This window comes from Cololabis saira, chromosome 14, assembly GCF_033807715.1.
Source record: "Cololabis saira isolate AMF1-May2022 chromosome 14, fColSai1.1, whole genome shotgun sequence".
Lineage (NCBI taxonomy): Eukaryota > Metazoa > Chordata > Actinopteri > Beloniformes > Belonidae > Cololabis > Cololabis saira.
Window position 1 is genome coordinate 45,599,204 of NC_084600.1, and position 23,819 is coordinate 45,623,022.

Consider the following 23,819-nt stretch of genomic DNA (forward strand, 5'->3'; position numbering starts at 1 on the left):
AGTTATTATTATTATTATTAGTAGTAGTAGTATTACCAGCTGCTGCTGCAGCTTTAAGCAGCGTCACTCCTTCATTGCAACAGCGGGGAGTTGTTATTATAATTATTGTTATTATTATTAATAATAATAATGTTGTTATTATTATCAGTAGTAATATCAGTAGTACTAGTAGTATTATCAGCTGCTGCTGCAGCTTTAAGACTCTGCAGCGTCACTCCTCCTGCAACAGCGGGGTTTTATTATTATTAATAATAATATTATAGTTATAATTATTATTAGTAGTAGTAGTATTATTAGCAGCTGCTGCTGCAGCTTTAAGCAGCGTCACTCCTTCATTGCAACAGCGGGGAGTGGCGGAGCTGAAACAGGAACTAGTGTGGAACTACTCACTAGGTAGGTAGGGTTAGGGTTAGATCAGGAACTACTCTGGAACTAGTCTGGTTCAGATCAGTGGGGATCACTCTGGTCCTGCAGATCATCCTGGTTCCTGGGGATCCTACCAAAGTTTCCAGAACCATGTCGTCCTGGAAGCAGCGCTGCGAGTCGGACTGGGGGATCCACGGAGCTCCGATGCCCGAAGATCTGGACTGGAAATCCGTCCATGAAGCCGCTCCGCTGGGGAGGAACCTGATCAAGAACCCCTCACCCCTGGGTAATTAAATACACCTTAACCTGCTGAAGAACCCCTCACCCCTGGGTAATTAAATACACCTTAACCTGCTGAAGAACCCCTCACCTCTGGGTAAAAAAAATATACTTTAATTAAACTTTAACCTGGAGGAAAGTTCATGAAGCCGCTCCGCTGGGGAGGAACCTGATCAAGAACCCCTCACCTTTAGGTAATTCAACTTTAAATAAAATATAACCTGCTGTAAAACCCCCTCACCTCTGGGTAATTAACTTTAATATAACTATAACCTGGAAACCCGTTCATGAAGCCGCTCCGCTGGGGAGGAACCTGATCAAAAACCCGTCTCCTTTAGGTAATTAACCTTTAATATAACTTTAACCTGCTGAAAAACCCTTCTCCTTTAGGTATTCAATTATAGGTACTTAATTCAACTTTAACCTGCTGAAAAACCCCTCACCTTTAGGTAATAAAATAACCTTTAATTAAACTTTAACCTGCTCAAGAACCCGTCACCTTTAGGTAAAACTTTCCTCTGGAATCACTTATTTCTGATGATTCATTCAGTTTGACTGATCCAGGTTTAGATTCAAACTAGTAATATATATATATATATATATATATATATATATATATATATATATATATATATATATATATATATATATATATATATATATATATATATATATAATAACTGATCTTTTAAGATGATTAAGTTTAAGTTAAGATTAAAATTCCCAGAATATTCTAATTTTTTGAGATAGGATATTTGAGTTTTCTTAAACTGTAAACCATGATCAGCAATATTAAAATAATAAAAGGTTTGCAATATTTCAGTTGATTTGTAATGAATCCAGAATGTATGACATTTCTGTTTTTTTAATTGCATTACAGAAAATCACAGTATTCTAATTTTCTGAGACAGTCCTGTATAATTTATATACATATACTGTACATACTTGCATACATACATGTACACACATAGATGCATATAAATACACATACTTATCTCTTTTCCCCTTTTTTCAATTACAGCCATAACTCCCAAATATAAATGCACATAATGATTTTTTGAACATAAAGGAAGTTTATTGCTTAAATTTGAGATCAACACTGTTCCACAGCTGGACCTTTAAAAGAAATACTTCTTCTTTTAACTTCTTTTATCGCTAAGCTAAATGGGAAAGTGTGAGCCGTCACATGTTGAGAGGGATTTTATCACTAAAATAAATCATTCTGGTTGAGTTTTTGGGATTTACCTAATAGACTTTAGGCTGTAACTTTTCTCAACACTATTAAACGGGTGTGAAGGGCGTGATGGGAAACAGGACAGATGACACATCGTTACAACACAACGTCTCCTCGGTTTTTTCTTCAGGGATTAAAGTTCAAGACAAAGATAGAAACAGTAAAGCAAACGAGCTGATACTAAAGTCTTTATGGTTTTTATCCTGGGCGTGTCTGACGTCGTTATCTAAACTATAATAACTATATACTTTTAAATCCTGGGCGTGTCTGACGTCGTTAATCAGTAACTCCTGTTTCTACACCGGTAACTCTGTAGGAACGAATAGATTCTCTAACTGGGATTAAAAAATGTAATGTATGTTATTTTTGAATTTATTTCCTGGAAAAAGGGGCAGATTAGATAAGATTCTTCTTCTTTCTGCTCCCTTTTCATTCACAATTTATGAACAATTGTATTTGTATTTGTATTGAATTGTTTGTTTTATTTTTTGAACGAAATAAAGAATAAAATGAAAATGAAGTCACGGCGGTTTCTCTTCCCAACAGGGTTGAATAAAGTCTGGTAGCGGATTATTTGTAGCTCCAGGTTTAAAGTTTAAAGTTTAAAGTTTAAAGTTTTATAGTTTAAAGTTTGTCTCCCCCAGGGCTGAATAAAGTTTAAAGTTTAAAGTTTAAAGTTTAAAGTTTAAAGTTTAAAGTTTAAAGTGTAAAGTTTGTCTCCCCCAGGGCTGAATAAAGACGGTAGTGTATTATTTGTTGCTCCAGGTTTAAAGTTTCTCGTTTCTCTCCTCCAGGGCTGAATAAAGACGTTCCTCCACCAGAACCAGAACTTCCTGAAGTTCCCGGAGGAGGACCGGCCAGATTCCAGCCTGAAGGTGAGAGGAATCTGAAGTTTGGATTTACAACTAAATCAGGAAGTTTTGTTACCGTAATTTATCCTCAGGTGATTTCAGCAGCTGTAATGTATTTATTTCAGGTGATTTCAGCAGCTGTCATTTATTTATTTCAGGTGATTTCAGCGGCTGTAATTTATTTATTTCAGGTGATTTCAGCAGCTGTAATGTATTTATTCCAGGTGATTTCAGTAACTGGACGACGGCGGTGGAAGTTCTTCCCTACGACGCCAGCGGAATCCCCGCCGGAGCCGTAATCTGTGGATTACCTCAGTTCAGGTCTGTTCCAGAGCATTCAAACTTCTCTTTTCTCTCCAAACCCCAAACAGTCTTTTCCTAAGATGTACAGTTTTCAAGATATGAGCACTCAAGCGAGGACTGGAAATCACTTTTTTGTCAAATCTAGAGTGCGGAATTCATGTGATAGAGTGTGAGAAAACAGCAAAAAATAACCAGAATTTTTATTTGTAACTCGAGCTCACGGCCAAACCGTAAAAAGGAGACAAATAATTTTTGGTCAGAATGTAGACATAGGTGTTGGGATTCATAAAATGTGACTTTGACAGGCGGAGTATGCACAAAATTTAAACGGGGGGGGGGGGGGGGGCTATAGCAGCGCGGATACCTGCCTCAGTCTCCATTGACTGTAATGTCATCAAAAGTTTTCTTCAAAAGAATCTCACTCCGTCTTCGCACTGAGCTTACTCACTCATTTTAAGGAATATCTGAATAAAATTAAGATTGTCAGAATCTGCCGGGTTCTATGTCTCTTACAATGTTTTTGTTTTTCTGCTACGAGCTACGGTTTTATCACAAATCTGAGTTATTTGAGACCTTATCAGAAGCCAAAATCTGGGTTTTTCTCACAGCCAAACCGGAAGGTTCTGAAGTCGAGGTTCTTGTTGCCGGGGCAACCAGAGCTCAGCTGCTGACTCATTCAGCCAGAACTGGTCACATGACTCAGTCACTAAAGTCTTCATATACTTTAACCTGTAAAATGTAGAAATCTGAACCCTGACCTTTTGACTTCAGCCAATCCCCAATCCTGCTGGGAACCAGTTCATGGTATATATACGTATATATATATATATATATATATATATATATATATATATATATATATATATATATATATATATATATATATATATATATATATATATGTTGTCCTTCGTTCCTTCATCTCTTTGCTGCTGGAAGTCGTGTTGCAAAATCTCCAGTCTGTAACTCCGACCTGTGAGGCAACGATGCTGCAGCAAGATCCTGCTGCAGCTTCAGTCACATGACTCTCTGTTGCAAAAGTTTATTAGTTAATTTAAAAGGATCCCCATTAGTTGACGCCAAAACCAACGCTAGTCTTCCTGGGATCCAGAGAATGAAATACAAAATCAAACATACAATCTCAATTCAAGTACATTTAAAAAATAAAAATAAAATTACAATTAAGAAATAAAGAAAAACTTTATACAAATCATATTTACCGTATTGTCCCTGATTATAAGACGATCCTCTTTTTCAAGACTCAAGTTTGAAAAAAGACTTTTTGAACACCAAATGCAATTTTTATACAGAAAATAATGACAGTACATCTGAAACAAATGATTATAACAAAATATTCGAGAAAAAAAGCCTGTTATTTTGCCTCATTGAAATTATTATCTTGAAGTTTGCATCATAACTGGCTATGTTTCTCCACTTTCTGTTATCTCTTCTCTTATTTTCTTCTCTTTTCTTTCTTATACTATTTTTTATTTTTCTTCTTCGTGACAGGGGTTTGCTTTGACCTGGGGAGTTAAAGCAGCACAACGTAACTTTCAGCTTTTCTGAGTTTGGCGGCATCTTTTGGACAAAAGCGGTAGTGTTTTACCAGAAAGAACACTACGTTTCCCATGATGCACCAGCGCGTACTGCCGGAAAGATCCTGTCCCGTCGCTGCATTTGTTTTGATGAGAGGAGACGGGACGCTTTTCTGTTTCACCAAGTGAACAGACGGACGCAAAAAAAAAGATGTTAAACTGCTGGAAAGGAACTGGAATTTACCGGGACCGTAAACAAGGAAGCCAGGGAGCGGTCTATGGAGAAAATAATGATTATTAATTATTATTAATTATAATAATGATTAATCCCTACTGAAGAGCCATGTGTTTCAATAAATTAGTATAATAGTAAAACATACAGTACATGTTTTGTATCCCTCTTACTTCTCTTTTCTTTTTTTTGACTGCTATATTATGCTGAAGAGGCTCCGAGGCATGAGCAATATTTTTGTTTTCCTCGTGAGATTATTTTTTTCCTCTGCAGCTACAAATAGAGTTAATATTTTTTCCTCAACAAACTAGTTTTATCTGAAGATTGGGGTTAATTGCACCGCAGAGAGCTGGCCAGCAACTGCGTTTAGCTGGAGAAGTGGGGAATAAAACCCGTGTTTTGATCCGACCCGGTCTGTGTGAGTGTTTTTTGGTTTAAGGCTGTTTATGGTTCTGCGTTAAATCGACGCAGAGCCTACGGCGTAGGGTACGTTGCGTGTCGCCACGTACCCTACGCCGTAGGTCTGCGTCGATTTAACGCAGAACCATAATTCAGGCTTTACTGTGTGTTTGGTCGTTACAGCCGCGATCCAAAGCGAGCCGACGACTCTTTCACTCTTTTACTTTGTTATATCAGATACTTGGTCTCCGTGGTTCTGCCTCCGAGCAGGAAACCGTTGAAAAGTTAAACCATTAGGATCTTTTCCCTGGTCTGTTGTGTGGAGCTGCTGCAGCCGCAACACAGCAACAGCTTCTGCGGAGCTGCGCTCCACGCCCCGCCCATTTTCGTCTCGACTGCGAATCGGGAAGGAGGGGGAAGTGACGTATGCCGTAAAGCAGTCAAAGTCGTAACGATTTGTAGTTTTTTAGTGTGGCAGGGTTCCTACCATGCTCCTCAAAGTTACATAGTGCCAGTGAAGGCGATACAGACCCCTCAGACCAGGACAGAGGTTCATTAAACCTTAATTAAACCTTAACTAAACATTAATTAAACATTAAACCTGTTGGAAGTTGATGTACCATCACAATGATGATGATGAAATATGATATTAAGGTGGAAAAGTTACGTAGTGTTGCTTTAAGTTCAGCATTCACTTTAAAGATATCTGGCGCCATCTAGCGGTGTAAATGGGTATAACGTCTAGACCCCGAATGTAAGACGACCCCCACTTTTTCAGTCTGATTTCAATGTAAAAAACACTGTCTTATATTCAGGACAATACGGTAATATCATCTGCATAGAGTCAGACTGAGGGAACAGAATCCACCACTCCCCTAGAGTGTTATATGGATGAATATCTGAACAATAAAGGACATTATTATTATTGAGATATTTAGGAGTCTGTGACCAAAAAGTGACAATGTTCAAATGATGTATAATATAATGTAATCTACCTTGGTTTTCACTGTAACTACAGCAGATTTATATTTAATGTTCTCGTCCTCAGCTGGTTCTCGCTGGAGCAGATCGTGGACCTGAAGGCCCAAGGTCTTTGGGAGAAACTTCTGGACGAGTTTCAGCCGGAAATCCACGTCCAGGACTGGTGGGTGTTAAAGTATATATAACTATATATGTTATAGTTCTGGATACGTGTTTCTACCAGCAGGTTCACGTTGGTAACTAACCTGGTTAAAGCCGGACTGGTGGGTGTTTTAGTAGTTAACTACCGGTAACTACAAGTAACTAACCTGGTTAAAGCAGGACTGGTGGGTGTTTTAGTAGTTAACTACCGGTAACTACAAGTAACTAACCTGGTTAAAGCAGGACTGGTGGGTGTTTTAGTAGTTAACTACCGGTAACTACAAGTAACTAACCTGGTTAAAGCAGGACTGGTGGGTGTTTTAGTAGTTAACTACCGGTAACTACAAGTAACTAACCTGGTTAAAGCAGGACTGGTGGGTGTTTATAGTTCTGGATACGTGTTTTTACCAGCAGGTTAATAATTATTATTAATAATGTTTCTGCAGGTACGAGGAGAGTCAGCTGTGTTTGGTGTTTGGTGTGATAATAATAATTATTAATAATGTTTCTGCAGGTACGAGGTGATAATAATAATTATTAATAATGTTTCTGCAGGTATGAGGTGATAATAATAATTATTAATAATGTTTCTGCAGGTATGAGGTGACAATAATAATTATTAATAATGTTTTCCTGCAGGTATGAGGTGACAATAATAATTATTAATGTTTTGTTCAGGTATGAGGAGAGTCAGCTGCACCAGAACATTTACCAGCTGTGTTTGGTGTGATAATAATGATTATTAATAATGATTATTAATAATATTTCTGCAGGTACGAGGAGAGCCAGCTGCACCAGAACATTTACCAGCTGTGTTTGGTGTGATAATAACATTATTAATAATATTATTAATAATGTTTTCTGCAGGTATGAGGAGAGTCAGCTGTGTTTGGTGTTTGGTGTGATAATAATAATGATTTTTAATAATTATTAATGTTTTGTACAGGTACGAGGAGAGCCAGCTGCACCAGAACATTTACCAGCTGTGTTTAGTGTTTGGTGTGATAATAATAATTATTATTTTGTGCAGGTATGAGGAGAGCCAGCTGTGTTTGGTGTGATAATAACATTATTAATAATGATTATTATTAATATTTCTGCAGGTATGAGGAGAGCCAGCTGCACCAGAACATTTACCAGCTGTGTTTGATGTGATAATAATGATTATTAATAATCATTATTAATATTTCTGCAGGTATGAGGAGAGCCAGCTGCACCAGAACATTTACCAGCTGTGTTTGGTGTTTGGTGTGATAATAATAATTATTATTTTGTGCAGGTACGAGGAGACCCAGCTGCACCAGAACATTTACCAGCTGTGTTTGGTGTGATAATAATGATTATTAATAATGATTATTATTAATATTTCTGCAGGTACGAGGAGAGCCAGCTGCACCAGAACATTTACCAGCTGTGTTTGGTGTTTGGTGTGATTATAATGATTATAATAATGATTATTATTAATTATTCTGCAGGTACGAGGAGAGCCAGCTGCACCAGAACATTTACCAGCTGCAGGTGAAACTTCTCAGTTCAGACAAAACTGTTATTTCTGAACACACGATTAAACCAACGGAGGATCTGGAGAATTACTCTCACACCTGGAAGGAGGTGAGTTATACTAGTACATACTAACACGTACTAGTACATACTAGTACATACTAGTACATACTAACACCTACTAGTACATACTACCTAGTACATACTAGCTCCTACTAGTACATACTACCTAGTACATACTAGTTCCTACTAGTACATACTAGTACATACTAGTACATACTAGCTCCTACTAGTACATACTAGCTCCTACTAGTACATACTAGCACCTACTAGTACATACTACTTAGTACATACTAACACCTAGTAGTACATACTAGTACATACTAGTACATACTAGCACCTACTAGTACATACTAGCTCCTACTAGTACATACTAGCTCCTACTAGTACATACTACTTAGTACATACTAACACCTAGTAGTACATACTAGTGCATGCTAGTACATACTAGCTCCTACTAGTACATACTAGCACCTACTAGTACATACTACTTAGTACATACTAACACCTAGTAGTACATACTAGTACATACTAGTACATACTAGCACCTACTAGTACATACTAGCACCTACTAGTACATACTAGCACCTACTAGTACATACTAGCTCCTACTAGTACATACTAGCACCTACTACTACATACTAGCACCTACTAGTACATACTAGCACCTACTAGTACATACTAGCTCCTACTAGTACATACTAGTGCATACTAGTACATACTAGCTCCTACTAGTACATACTAGCTCCTACTAGTACATACTAGCTCCTACTAGTACATACTAGCACCTACTAGTACATACTAGCACCTACTAGTACATACTACTTAGTACATACTAACACCTAGTAGTACATACTAGTACATACTAGCACCTACTAGTACATACTACTTAGTACATATTAACACCTAGTAGTACATACTAGTACATACTAGCACCTACTAGTACATACTACTTAGTACATACTAGCTCCTACTAGTGCATACTAGTGCATACTAGTACATACTAACACCTACTAGTACATACTAGCACCTACTAGTACATACTAGCACCTACTAGTACATACTAGCACCTACTAGTACATACTACTTAGTACATACTAACACCTAGTAGTACATACTAGTACATACTAACACCTACTAGTACATACTAGCACCTACTAGTACATGCTAGTACATACTAGCTCATACTAGTACATACTAGTACATACTAGTACATACTAGTACATACTCTTCTTCCGGCTCTCGTTGAAGGCGGACACTTTTTCTGCTCCTCTCCCTCCTTATCTGCTGCTGCTTTTGTCCTGTCTCGTCTTCAGAGTCTCTCCTTTTCACTCCTCCCAAACTCTACAATCATGGAATTGATTAACTGGTCTCTCAGCAGAATTGACCAAAATGTTTGCAACAAGAAGTCAGGGGGTAAGGGAGCCCTCCTGCCGCGATGGGACATTTTTTGCTGGATACACAATGGACGCGTACAAGGCGTGGAAGCCGTTGAGTATGGCAATATTGTCAATCGAGGATGCAGAAGATGCCTACATATTTGGATTTATGATGGCAGGATTTCTCCTGATTATCTCCTTGATGGGAGGTGGGGGTTTCCTGATGTATCGACAAATGCGTAAGTCGTCGGCGGCCTCCTTTAGCCACTTTTCCAGGCTGCCGGACGTGGCAGATGGATCAAGCAAAGTGATCAGCGCTCTGACATTTACGCTGGGGGAGCAGGCCCGTAAGCTGGATGCGATTCTCGAGCAGAACCGCAGGCTGGCGGGGGTCTTTGAGCTCATCAACAAGATGGATAACAACATGGAGAAGCTGGGAGCTCAGCTTGGCCGGAATTGATTGATCACAAATTCGTATTGAGGAACCAGAAGACTGAAAGGCAGACGGAAAATTACTGAGCTGCCTGCAAATTGTTGATTAGATTTGGCCTTGACGGAGCGGCTTGGCAGGCCTCTTCGTCACAATCTCCCTGGAGGAATGTAAACATGACGCTCTGCACCCAACTCAACCCTCCCCCTCTCTCACAAACACCTGAGGATCCCCCTCCCAGAACTGTCTGCACTCTGGGCGAAGGTTCTCGGACTTATCGCGTCACAGACTCTCACACACACACTGACACACCCCCCTCTCCCCGTATCCAACGCCTTCCTGGCACCCCCCTCTTATCAGCAGCCCCTCCTGACACAGTCTTCGGGTTGGAGCGCCAGCTGCAATGGCCGCGGCCCTCACTTGGAGGACCTGTGCCGGGTCCCCCCACCCCCCCCCCCCCGACCTGCCCATATCGTATACCCATTAGCTTATGATGTTGTTTTGTTGTGTGTTTGTTGCTTTTCTGTGCTGAGGTGTTTTTTTGCACCTTGATACTAGGTATTTAATACACAGTGTGAAGATCCTTTCTTTCCCTCCTCCTCCTCCATCCCAGTGTCATCCTTCCTTTAAAAATGGCGTCTGTATTAATGGAGCCATCGGTGTGAACCGGAGTCAAGTTCTCTCTTCTGATTTATGTCTGACCTGGCAATAAAGCCTTTTCTGATTCTGTTTCTGATACTAGCTTCTACTAGTACATACTACCAGTTACTAGTACCTACTAGTACATATTAGGTTTCTTCTGCAAATGTCCAGGTTTTTACCGGTTTTCACCTGTTTTTACCTGTTTTTTTTTACCAGTTTTTACCTGTTTTTACCTGTTTTCACCTGTTTTTACCGGTTTTCACCTGTTTTTACCTGTTTTCACCTGTTTTTATCTGTTTTTACCTGTTTTTACCGGTTTTTACCGGTTTTCACCTGTTTTCACCAGTTTTCACCTGTTTTCACCTGTTTCTCCTGCAGGTTTCCCACGTGTTCTCCGGTTACGGACCCGGCGTCAGATTCGTCCACTTCATCCACCGACTGAAGAACAGTTTCCTCAACGACTTCTTCCCCACGCAGTTTACAGGCAGCTCGGTGGTCGTGAAGCCGGTTAAAACCAGTTAAAACCAGTTAAAACCAGTTAAAACCAGTTTATAAACCAGTTAAAACCAGTTAAAACCAGTTAAAACCAGTTTATAAACCAGTTAAAACCAGTTAAAACCAGTTTACAAACCAGTTAAAACCAGTTAAAACCAGTTAAAACCAGTTAAAACCAGTTTATAAACCAGTTAAAACCAGTTAAAACCAGTTTATAAACCGGTTAAAACCAGTTTATAAACCAGTTAAAACCAGTTTATAAACCAGTTAAAACCAGTTTATAAACCAGTTAAAACCAGTTTATAAACCAGTTAAAACCAGTTAAAACCAGTTTATAAACCAGTTAAAACCAGTTTATAAACCAGTTAAAACCAGTTTATAAACCAGTTAAAACCAGTTTATAAACCAGTTAAAACCAGTTTAAACCAGTTTATAAACCAGCTCGTAATACAGACGTGTTTGTTAACGCTGTTAAACTACAGGTAATTAACTATTATCTGTTAAACTGTTAACTTTACCAGTGATTAACTAATATCTGTTAAACTGTTAACTTTACCAGTGATTAACTAATATCTGTTAAACTGTTAACTTTACCAGTAATTAACTAATATCTGTTAAACTGTTAACTTTACCAGTAATTAACTAATATCTGTTAAACTGTTAACTTTACCAGTGATTAACTAATATCTGTTAAACTGTTAACTTTACCAGTGATTAACTAATATCTGTTAAACTGTTAACTTTACCAGTAATTAACTAATATCTGTTAAACTGTTAACTTTACCAGTAATTAACTAATATCTGATAAACTGTTAACTTTACCAGTGATTAACTAATATCTGTTAAACTGTTAACTTTACCAGTGATTAACTAATATCTGTTAAACTGTTAACTTTACCAGTAATTAACTAATATCTGATAAACTGTTAACTTTACCAGTGATTAACTAATATCTGTTAAACTGTTAACTTTACCAGTGATTAACTAATATCTGATAAACTGTTAACTTTACCAGTGATTAACTAATATCTGTTAAACTGTTAACTTTACCAGTAATTAACTAATATCTGTTTCTAAACTGGAACCTGAAGGAACATTAAAGATCCGTCTTTCCTTGTATTTTATTCTCTGTATTTTATTCTCTGTATTTTATTCTCTGTATTTTATTCTCTGTATTTTGCTACGATTGCAGCGGCTGATTTAACCGTTTTGAAGTCATTTTCCATTTGTTTTTCATTTATTTTTTCAAATGAAGCGGCTGAATTAACTCTTTACTGATGTGGTGCAATAATAAAATAATAAAATAATAAAATAATAAAAACCTGCAGCTCTTCCTGTTTCACTGTTGATTCTTTCAAAATTTTATCAGTTCTAAAGAAAATAATCCAAGTTAAAACATATTAAACACAAGGTCATTAAAGTTATTTACATCAAGACACAATTAAACAGTAAATAACAAATAAAATGAAATAAAATGATAAGAAAAGAGTTAAGACAGCAGAGTCCCTGAACGCAGCATCTCTGTTATTAACAGCAGTCCCTGAACGCAGCATCTCTGTTATTAACAGCAGAGTCCCTGAACGCAGCATTTTTGTTATTAACAGCAGTCCCTGAACGCAGCATCTCTGTTATTAACAGCAGTCCCTGAACGCAGCATCTCTGTTATTAACAGCAGAGTCCCTGAACGCAGCATTTTTGTTATTAACAGCAGTCCCTGAACGCAGCATCTGTTATTAACAGCAGTCCCTGAACGCAGCATCTCTGTTATTAACAGCAGTCCCTGAACGCAGCATCTCTGTTATTAACAGCAGTCCCTGAACGCAGCATCTCTGTTATTAACAGCAGTCCCTGAACGCAGCATCTCTGTTATTAACAGCAGTCCCTGAACGCAGCATCTCCGTTATTAACAGCAGTCCCTGAACGCAGCATCTCTGTTATTAACAGCAGTCCCTGAACGCAGCATCTCCGTTATTAACAGCAGTCCCTGAACGCAGCATCTCTGTTATTAACAGCAGTCCCTGAACGCAGCATCTCTGTTATTAACAGCAGTCCCTGAACGCAGCATCTCTGTTATTAACAGCAGAGTCCCTGAACGCAGCATCTGTTATTAACAGCAGAGTCCCTGAACGCAGCATCTCTGTTATTAACAGCAGTCCCTGAACGCAGCATCTCTGTTATTAACAGCAGTCCCTGAACGCAGCATCTCTGTTATTAACAGAGTCCCTGAACGCAGCATCTCTGTTATTAACAGCAGTCCCTGAACGCAGCATCTCTGTTATTAACAGCAGTCCCTGAACGCAGCATCTCTGTTATTAACAGCAGAGTCCCTGAACGCAGCATCTCTGTTATTAACAGCAGTCCCTGAACGCAGCATCTCTGTTATTAACAGCAGTCCCTGAACGCAGCATCTCTGTTATTAACAGCAGTCCCTGAACGCAGCATCTCTGTTATTAACAGCAGTCCCTGAACGCAGCATCTCTGTTATTAACAGCAGTCCCTGAACGCAGCATCTCTGTTATTAACAGCAGTCCCTGAACGCAGCATCTCTGTTATTAACAGCAGTCCCTGAACGCAGCATCTCCGTTATTAACAGCAGTCCCTGAACGCAGCATCTCTGTTATTAACAGCAGAGTCCCTGAACGCAGCATCTCTGTTATTAACAGCAGTCCCTGAACGCAGCATCTCTGTTATTAACAGCAGTCCCTGAACGCAGCATCTCCGTTATTAACAGCAGTCCCTGAACGCAGCATCTCTGTTATTAACAGAGTCCCTGAATGCAGCATCTCCGTTATTAACAGCAGTCCCTGAACGCAGCATCTCTGTTATTAACAGAGTCCCTGAACGCAGCATCTCTGTTATTAACAGTAGTCCCTGAACGCAGCATCTCTGTTATTAACAGCAGACCCTGAACGCAGCATCTCTGTTATTAACAGCAGAGTCCCTGAACGCAGCATCTCTGTTATTAACAGCAGTCCCTGAACGCAGCATCTCTGTTATTAACAGCAGTCCCTGAACGCAGCATCTCCGTTATTAACAGCAGTCCCTGAACGCAGCATCTCTGTTATTAACAGAGTCCCTGAATGCAGCATCTCCGTTATTAACAGCAGTCCCTGAACGCAGCATCTCTGTTATTAACAGAGTCCCTGAACGCAGCATCTCCGTTATTAACAGCAGTCCCTGAACGCAGCATCTCTGTTATTAACAGCAGTCCCTGAACGCAGCATCTCTGTTATTAACAGCAGTCCCTGAACGCAGCATCTCCGTTATTAACAGAGTCCCTGAACGCAGCATCTCCGTTATTAACAGCAGTCCCTGAACGCAGCATCTCCGTTATTAACAGAGTCCCTGAACGCAGCATCTCTGTTATTAACAGCAGTCCCTGAACGCAGCATCTCTGTTATTAACAGCAGTCCCTGAACGCAGCATCTCTGTTATTAACAGAGTCCCTGAACGCAGCATCTCTGTTATTAACAGCAGTCCCTGAACGCAGCATCTCCGTTATTAACAGCAGTCCCTGAACGCAGCATCTCCGTTATTAACAGCAGTCCCTGAACGCAGCATCTCTGTTATTAACAGAGTCCCTGAACGCAGCATCTCTGTTATTAACAGCAGTCCCTGAACGCAGCATCTCCGTTATTAACAGCAGTCCCTGAACGCAGCATCTCCGTTATTAACAGCAGTCCCTGAACGCAGCATCTCTGTTATTAACAGCAGAGTCCCTGAACGCAGCATCTCTGTTATTAACAGCAGTCCCTGAACGCAGCATCTCCGTTATTAACAGCAGTCCCTGAACGCAGCATCTCTGTTATTAACAGCAGTCCCTGAACGCAGCATCTCTGTTATTAACAGCAGTCCCTGAACGCAGCATCTCTGTTATTAACAGCAGTCCCTGAACGCAGCATCTCTGTTATTAACAGAGTCCCTGAACGCAGCATCTCTGTTATTAACAGCAGTCCCTGAACGCAGCATCTCTGTTATTAACAGCAGTCCCTGAACGCAGCATCTCTGTTATTAACAGCAGTCCCTGAACGCAGCATCTCTGTTATTAACAGCAGTCCCTGAACGCAGCATCTCTGTTATTAACAGCAGTCCCTGAACGCAGCATCTCCGTTATTAACAGCAGTCCCTGAACGCAGCATCTCCGTTATTAACAGCAGAGTCCCTGAACGCAGCATCTCTGTTATTAACAGCAGTCCCTGAATGCAGCATCTCTGTTATTAACAGCAGTCCCTGAACGCAGCATCTCTGTTATTAACAGCAGTCCCTGAACGCAGCATCTCTGTTATTAACAGCAGTCCCTGAACGCAGCATCTCCGTTATTAACAGCAGTCCCTGAACGCAGCATCTCTGTTATTAACAGAGTCCCTGAACGCAGCATATCTGTTATTAACAGAGTCCCTGAACGCAGCATCTCTGTTATTAACAGAGTCCCTGAACGCAGCATCTGTTATTAACAGCAGAGTCCCTGAACGCAGCATCTCTGTTATTAACAGCAGTCCCTGAACGCAGCATCTCTGTTATTAACAGCAGTCCCTGAACGCAGCATCTCCGTTATTAACAGCAGTCCCTGAACGCAGCATCTCTGTTATTAACAGCAGAGTCCCTGAACGCAGCATCTCTGTTATTAACAGCAGTCCCTGAACGCAGCATCTCCGTTATTAACAGAGTCCCTGAACGCAGCATCTCTGTTATTAACAGCAGTCCCTGAACGCAGCATCTCTGTTATTAACAGCAGTCCCTGAACGCAGCATCTCCGTTATTAACAGAGTCCCTGAACGCAGCATATCTGTTATTAACAGCAGTCCCTGAACGCAGCATCTCTGTTATTAACAGAGTCCCTGAACGCAGCATCTCTGTTATTAACAGCAGTCCCTGAACGCACCATCTCTGTTATTAACAGCAGTCCCTGAACGCAGCATCTCTGTTATTAACAGCAGTCCCTGAACGCAGCATCTCTGTTATTAACAGCAGTCCCTGAACGCAGCATCTCTGTTATTAACAGCAGTCCCTGAACGCAGCATCTCTGTTATTAACAGCAGTCCCTGAACGCAGCATCTCTGTTATTAACAGCAGTCCCTGAACGCAGCATCTCTGTTATTAACAGCAGTCCCTGAACGCAGCATCTCCGTTATTAACAGAGTCCCTGAACGCAGCATCTCCGTTATTAACAGCAGTCCCTGAACGCAGCATATCTGTTATTAACAGCAGTCCCTGAACGCAGCATCTCTGTTATTAACAGAGTCCCTGAACGCAGCATCTCTGTTATTAACAGCAGTCCCTGAACGCAGCATCTCTGTTATTAACAGCAGAGTCCCTGAACGCAGCATCTGTTATTAACAGCAGTCCCTGAACGCAGCATCTCTGTTATTAACAGCAGTCCCTGAACGCAGCATCTCCGTTATTAACAGAGTCCCTGAACGCAGCATCTCCGTTATTAACAGAGTCCCTGAACGCAGCATCTCCGTTATTAACAGAGTCCCTGAACGCAGCATCTCTGTTATTAACAGCAGTCCCTGAACGCAGCATCTCTGTTATTAACAGAGTCCCTGAACGCAGCATCTCCGTTATTAACAGCAGTCCCTGAACGCAGCATCTCTGTTATTAACAGCAGTCCCTGAACGCAGCATCTCTGTTATTAACAGCAGTCCCTGAACGCAGCATCTCTGTTATTAACAGAGTCCCTGAACGCAGCATCTCTGTTATTAACAGCAGTCCCTGAACGCAGCATCTCTGTTATTAACAGCAGTCCCTGAACGCAGCATCTCTGTTATTAACAGCAGTCCCTGAACGCAGCATCTTTGTTATTAACAGCAGTCCCTGAACGCAGCATCTATGTTATTAACAGCAGTCCCCTGAACGCAGCATCTCTGTTATTAACAGCAGTCCCCTGAACGCAGCATCTCTGTTATTAACAGCAGTCCCTGAACGCAGCATCTCCGTTATTAACAGCAGTCCCTGAACGCAGCATCTCTGTTATTAACAGCAGTCCCTGAATGCAGCATCTCTGTTATTAACAGCAGTCCCTGAACGCAGCATCTGTTATTAACAGCAGTCCCTGAACGCAGCATCTCTGTTATTAACAGCAGTCCCTGAACGCAGCATCTCTGTTATTAACAGCAGTCCCTGAACGCAGCATCTCCGTTATTAACAGAGTCCCTGAACGCAGCATCTCTGTTATTAACAGCAGTCCCTGAACGCAGCATCTCTGTTATTAACAGAGTCCCTGAACGCAGCATCTCTGTTATTAACAGAGTCCCTGAACGCAGCATATCTGTTATTAACAGCAGTCCCTGAACGCAGCATCTCTGTTATTAACAGCAGTCCCTGAACGCAGCATCTCTGTTATTAACAGCAGAGTCCCTGAACGCAGCATCTCTGTTATTAACAGAGTCCCTGAACGCAGCATCTCTGTTATTAACAGAGTCCCTGAACGCAGCATATCTGTTATTAACAGCAGTCCCTGAACGCAGCATCTCTGTTATTAACAGCAGTCCCTGAACGCAGCATCTCTGTTATTAACAGCAGAGTCCCTGAACGCAGCATCTCTGTTATTAACAGAGTCCCTGAACGCAGCATCTCTGTTATTAACAGCAGTCCCTGAACGCAGCATCTCTGTTATTAACAGCAGTCCCTGAACGCAGCATCTCCGTTATTAACAGCAGTCCCTGAACGCAGCATCTCTGTTATTAACAGCAGAGTCCCTGAACGCAGCATCTCCGTTATTAACAGAGTCCCTGAACGCAGCATCTCTGTTATTAACAGCAGTCCCTGAACGCAGCATCTCCGTTATTAACAGAGTCCCTGAACGCAGCATCTCTGTTATTAACAGCAGTCCCTGAACGCAGCATCTCCGTTATTAACAGCAGTCCCTGAACGCAGCATCTCTGTTATTAACAGCAGAGTCCCTGAACGCAGCATCTGTTATTAACAGCAGTCCCTGAACGCAGCATCTCTGTTATTAACAGAGTCCCTGAACGCAGCATCTCCGTTATTAACAGAGTCCCTGAACGCAGCATCTCCGTTATTAACAGAGTCCCTGAACGCAGCATCTCTGTTATTAACAGCAGTCCCTGAACGCAGCATCTCTGTTATTAACAGAGTCCCTGAACGCAGCATCTCCGTTATTAACAGCAGTCCCTGAACGCAGCATCTCTGTTATTAACAGAGTCCCTGAACGCAGCATCTCTGTTATTAACAGCAGTCCCTGAACGCAGCATCTCTGTTATTAACAGCAGTCCCTGAACGCAGCATCTCTGTTATTAACAGCAGTCCCCTGAACGCAGCATCTCTGTTATTAACAGCAGTCCCTGAACGCAGCATCTCTGTTATTAACAGTCCCTGAACGCAGCATCTCTGTTATTAACAGCAGTCCCTGAACGCAGCATCTCTGTTATTAACAGCAGTCCCTGAATGCAGCATCTCTGTTATTAACAGCAGTCCCTGAACGCAGCATCTGTTATTAACAGCAGTCCCTGAACGCAGCATCTCTGTTATTAACAGCAGTCCCTGAACGCAGCATCTCCGTTATTAACAGCAGAGTCTGCTTGTCCGGCGGGCCCTGAACGCAGCATCAGAGTCCAGAACTTGAATTTAAATTTGTCTTTTGATCCGACCAAACTTGAGATTCGTGAGATTTGTTTTTTCCTCAAGATCCAATAATAATAATAATAATAATAATAATAATAATAATAATAATAATAATAATAATGATAATAATGATAATAATGATAATAATAATAATAATAATAATAATAATAATAATAATAATAATAATAATAATAATAATGATAATAATAATAATAATAATAATAATAATAATAATAATAATAATAATAATAATAATAATAATAATAATAATAATAATAATAATAATAATCATGATTTACGTGTGTCGTTTCAGAAGGATGTTCTATCAATTCCATATGCAGTTTCTTCTAAATGTTTCTAAAAGTTTCTTCTTTCTAAAATCCAAAATTGTAATAAGTTCAGCAATAATGTAATAAAATATCCTGACGGATATTGTAATAACATTTTTACCGATAATGTAAAACCTTGTTACGTTATTGGTCTTTTTTTTCCAAAACTGATAATGTAATACTTCACAGATAATGTAATATAAATGTTAATTTTCAGTCCAGAGTTCTACATTTTGTGTTTTAGTATCTAAGAATGTTTTATACACTGGATTTGAAACACCAGAATTAATATTGGGTTAAATTACAGACTTTGAGTTCCATGTAATAAATTACCAATAAGTAATGATAAAAGTAATAAGGTTTTACATTATCAGTAAAAATTTTATTTCATTTTTCCTTTTCATTTTATTCTTTATTTCATTCAAAAAATAAAACAATTCAATACAAATACAAATGTTCTTAAATTGTGAATGAAAAGGAGCAGAAAGAAGAAGAATCTTATCTAATCTGCCCCTTTTTCCAGGAAATAAATTCACAAATAAAATAAATTACAATTATTACAAAATCCGTCAGGATATTTTAATACATTATTGGTTAATTTATTACATTATTGGATTTTATTACATTTTCGATTGCGTTAAGTGCAGATTTTATTACATTACAGGAAATTATTACATTATAGGAGATTATTACATTATTGGAGCTACAGAGCCTTAAATTTGTGTCTCTTTTTAATGTATTTCTGTAGTTCATTGTTTCCTGATTTTCCTCCCTGAGTCTGTGTCGCCCCCTGGTGGAGGATTGTATGTTTGCATTTGGTCTTTCAATAAAAAAAAAAAAAACCCAGCAGAGTCTGGCAGCGGCGTGTCCGGGGGGCCCTAAACGCAGCACGGGCCATGAACGCATCACCAGCATCTCCGTTAATAACAGCGGTGAAAATAGAAAATATCCTGTAATTTTGAACTGTACAAATACAGGACTGTCTCAGAAAATTAAAATATTGTGATAAAGTTCTTTATTTTCTGTAATGCAATTACAAAAAAAAATGTCATCCATTCTGGATTCATTACAAATCAACTGAAATGTTGCAAGCATTTTATTATTTTATTATTACTGATTATGGTTTACAGTTTAAGATTAAGATTCCCAGAATATTCTAATTTTTTGAGATAGGATATTTGAGTTTTCTTAAGCTGTAAGCCATGATCAGCAATATTAAAATAATAAAAGGCTTGCAATATTTCAGTTGATTTGTAATGAATCCAGAATGGATGACATTTTAGTTTTTTTAATTGCATTACAGAAAATAAAGAACTTTATTACAATATTCAAATTTTCTGAGACAGTCCTGTGTATGAATATATATATATATATATATATATATATATATATATATATATATATATATATATATATATATATATATATATATATATATATATATATATATATATATATATATATATATATATATATATAATGACTATTTTACCCAAAGTGATTCATCTTGAAAAAACATGAAGCTGAATTGTGGTTGTTTTTTATAAAAGAAACTCTTAAATCCACAGTAACAATTGACATGGTTAACAAAACGATTTTAATAAATGGTTATCTCAAGAGTTATCGGGCTATATTTAGATTTACTTTTTTTTTTAAATTCGAGACCCCCAAACTCTTCAGAATAATAGAATAAATATATAAAATAAAATAAAAAACTGCAGATGCGTGTCCGGGGGTCAGTGAACGCAGCACGGGCCGTGAACGCAGCACCAGCAATTCAATTCAATTCAAATTGGCTTTATCGGCATGAACAATTGTTGCCTAAAGCATAAATATACATACAATAAATCACAATACAATTAATACATGAAATATTAAGACAATTACAATAAATATTTAACATGAAATAACACATGCATCTCTCAGTCCCGCGGCTGCGTGTCCGGCGGGCCGTGAACACAGCACGGGCCGTGAACGCATCACCATCACCTTTCAGTCCCGCAGCAGCAGCAGCGTGTCCTGCGTGCCGGGTCCGGGTCTGGTTCTGGTTCTGCCGGGTCTCACGGGTCTGAGCTCCACGCGTGGGTTCGTGTTTCCTCTTTGGACGCGATGGCTGCGTTTGTTGCGTTTGTTGGAGCTGAAAGTCAAAGCTGAAGGTAAGAGAAAGTTCTGATCACAGTTTTCTCTCTGGATTCATCTGTTTCTAGAGTAAAACACTTGTCGCGGCCGTGATGGATCCCCGGGTTAAATATGGCTGAAGTTCAGCTGAACTTGGAATAAAAACTCAGTAAACTCTCTGGTTTCTGTCGGATGGAACTTTAATTTAATGGTTTGGCAAAGAAAAGAAATAGAAAGGGATGAAAACCTGTTGCTTCAAGATAAACATTCAGAATATTTGGCTCAAAATCTAAAAGAAAAAAACAAACATACATAGACTATGTTTTTTTTAGACATTTCTGCAGATAAGAAGCAAAATTTAAAAAAAATAAGGATAGTTTGTTCTCCAAAAAATTCTGCTTTTTGATTTGGTTGTTGAGATGATAAGTTCAGTTAAGATTAGGGTTTTATACATTATATTATTATATTATAGAGTATATTATTTTATTATACAGCATATTATATTATTATATTATATTATACAATATATTATTATATTATACAGTATATTATATTATTATATTATATTATATAGTATATTATTATATTATATTATACAATATATTATTATATTATACAGTATATTATATTATTATATTATATAGTATATTATTATATTATATTATACAATATATTATTATATTATACAGTATATTATATTATTATATTATATAGTATATTATATTATTATACAGTATATTATTTCATTATATTATACAGCGTATTATTATATTATACAGTATATTATATTATTATATTATATTATATAGTATATTATTATATTATATTATACAATATATTATTATATTATACAGTATATTATATTATTATATTATATAGTATATTATTATATTATATTATACAATATATTATTATATTATACAGTATATTATATTATTATATTATATAGTATATTATATTATTATACAGTATATTATTTCATTATATTATACAGCGTATTATTATATTATATTATATAGTATATTATTATATTATATTATACAATATATTATTATATTATACAGTATATTATATTATTATATTATATAGTATATTATTATATTATATTATACAATATATTATTATATTATACAGTATATTATATTATTATATTATATAGTATATTATATTATTATACATTATATTATTTCATTATATTATACAGCACATTATTACATTATACAGTATATTGTATTATTATATTATACAGTATATTATATTATTTTATTATACAGTATATTAGATTATTATATTATACAATATATTATTTCATTATATTATACAGTATATTATAATATTATATTATATAGTATATTATATTATTTTATTATACATTATATTATATTATATTATACAGTATATTATATTATTATATTATACACTATATTAGATTATTATATTATACACTATATTAAATTATTATATGATACAGTACTGTCATTGATAGTGCAGATATTTAAGTTTTAAAGAAGACTGTTAGTACAAACCTTAAAGATCCTTTTATTTTAGAATTAAATGTGAAGAATAATAATGAATAAAGTGACTCCGTTCAACTGTGACTTTCAATCAGCAGAAAAACGTCAGTGTTTTATCTGTTGATGGAGAAACGTCGTCCTCTAGTCTCTGGTGTCTCTGGTGTCTCTGGTGTCTCTGGTGTCTCTGGTGTCTCTGGTGTCCAGGAGACGGTGTTAGTAGAGGGGGAGAGGTTGATGGAGAAATGTCGTCTCTGGTGTTGACGGTGTCTAAGAGACGGTGAGAGGGTGAGAGGGTGAGAGGGTGAGACGTCCATAGACAGCAGGAGACAGGAGTTCTGACAGCAGATAAACGTCAGTGTTTTATCAGGTTGATGGAGAAATGTCGTCCTCTCGTCTCTGGTGTCTCTGTTGTCCAGGAGACGGTGTTAGTAGAGGGTGAGAGGGTGATGGAGCCTCGTCCTCCTCCCGTCTCTGGTGTTGACGGTGTCTCTCACCCTCTCATTACAGCCAATGGGGACGGAGTGGGGTATTCGCGCCGCTTTATCCCCCCCGTTTAAATGTTGTGCATACCCCGCATGTCAAAGTCACATTTTATGAATCCCAACACCTATGTCTACATTCTGACCAAAAATTATTCGTCTGCCTTTTACGGTTTAGCCGTGAGTTCGAGTTACAAATAAAAAATCAAGTTATTTTTTTACTGTTTCTCCCCCTCTAGCAACCGACACCCGCACTCTAGATTTGACAAAAAAGTGATTTCCAGTCCTCGCTTGTGTGCTCATATCTTGAAAAGTGTACATGTTAGGAAAAAAACTGTTGGGGTTTGGAGAGAGAAGAGAAGTTTTCCTCCGTTTTGAAGTTTGAATCACATTTTTACGTGCAAGTATGAGAAAGTTAGGTGACTCAGAAAAAAGGTGAATTTTGGCTTGTTTTTTACCTCCTCCCATCCACAGTGTGACATTCCGCGCCACACACATACATGGGAAAATCTCCCCATTAGTTAAGTGGAAATTGTTTTGCACTTTGTGCGAAAACTATTTTTGCGATCGCTCTGAAAATCCACAGGACTGTAGTTAAATTCAGGGCCTACAACTTTCTAAATCGGTTCAGAATTTTTCGAGTAACAGTGTGCGATTCTTGAGGCCCCAAAGTTCTCCCAATGCATTCCGGATGGCGCCAAAAGCGCACGTTTTTGCACGTTGCGCGAAAACAGAAAACATTTTTACTTTTCGCGTTTTCTCAAAGCTGCGGGACTAGTTACGTGCCAAAGTTTATACGGAAGAATAAATAATAAGCCTTGTGGCGCGGCCGTGGCACTAACTAAAAAAAAGTGAATTTGAGTAATGAATGAAAAAAGCCATAATTAATTTGACAGTTTTTTTTGTTAATTTGTCTTAATTCTGGGTTTTTCTGCTCGTGTTTTATCAGTGTAAATGGAGAAACA

The 23,819-nt window shown here is 38.2% G+C and overlaps 2 protein-coding genes across 2 annotated transcripts in view; both read left to right on the forward strand.

Moving 5' to 3' along the window:
* The first annotated feature begins 366 nt into the window (after positions 1–366).
* Positions 367–11,084, forward strand: nccrp1 (P1, F-box associated domain containing). Its single transcript, XM_061740678.1, has 6 exons — positions 367–652; positions 2,674–2,754; positions 2,955–3,051; positions 6,248–6,343; positions 7,797–7,932; positions 10,711–11,084. Exons 1-6 carry the CDS (start codon positions 517–519, stop codon positions 10,852–10,854), a joined length of 690 nt encoding a protein of 229 aa, XP_061596662.1. The 5' UTR covers positions 367–516; the 3' UTR covers positions 10,855–11,084.
* Positions 11,085–20,760: 9,676 nt separating this feature from the next.
* The window catches only part of slc8a2a (solute carrier family 8 member 2a), a 105,794-nt gene continuing 102,735 nt past the window's right edge, over positions 20,761–23,819 (forward strand). Inside the window, exon 1 of the mRNA XM_061740662.1 lies at positions 20,761–20,899. The gene's annotated coding sequence lies outside the window, so the exon portion shown is untranslated. The remainder of the gene's footprint in view (positions 20,900–23,819) is intronic.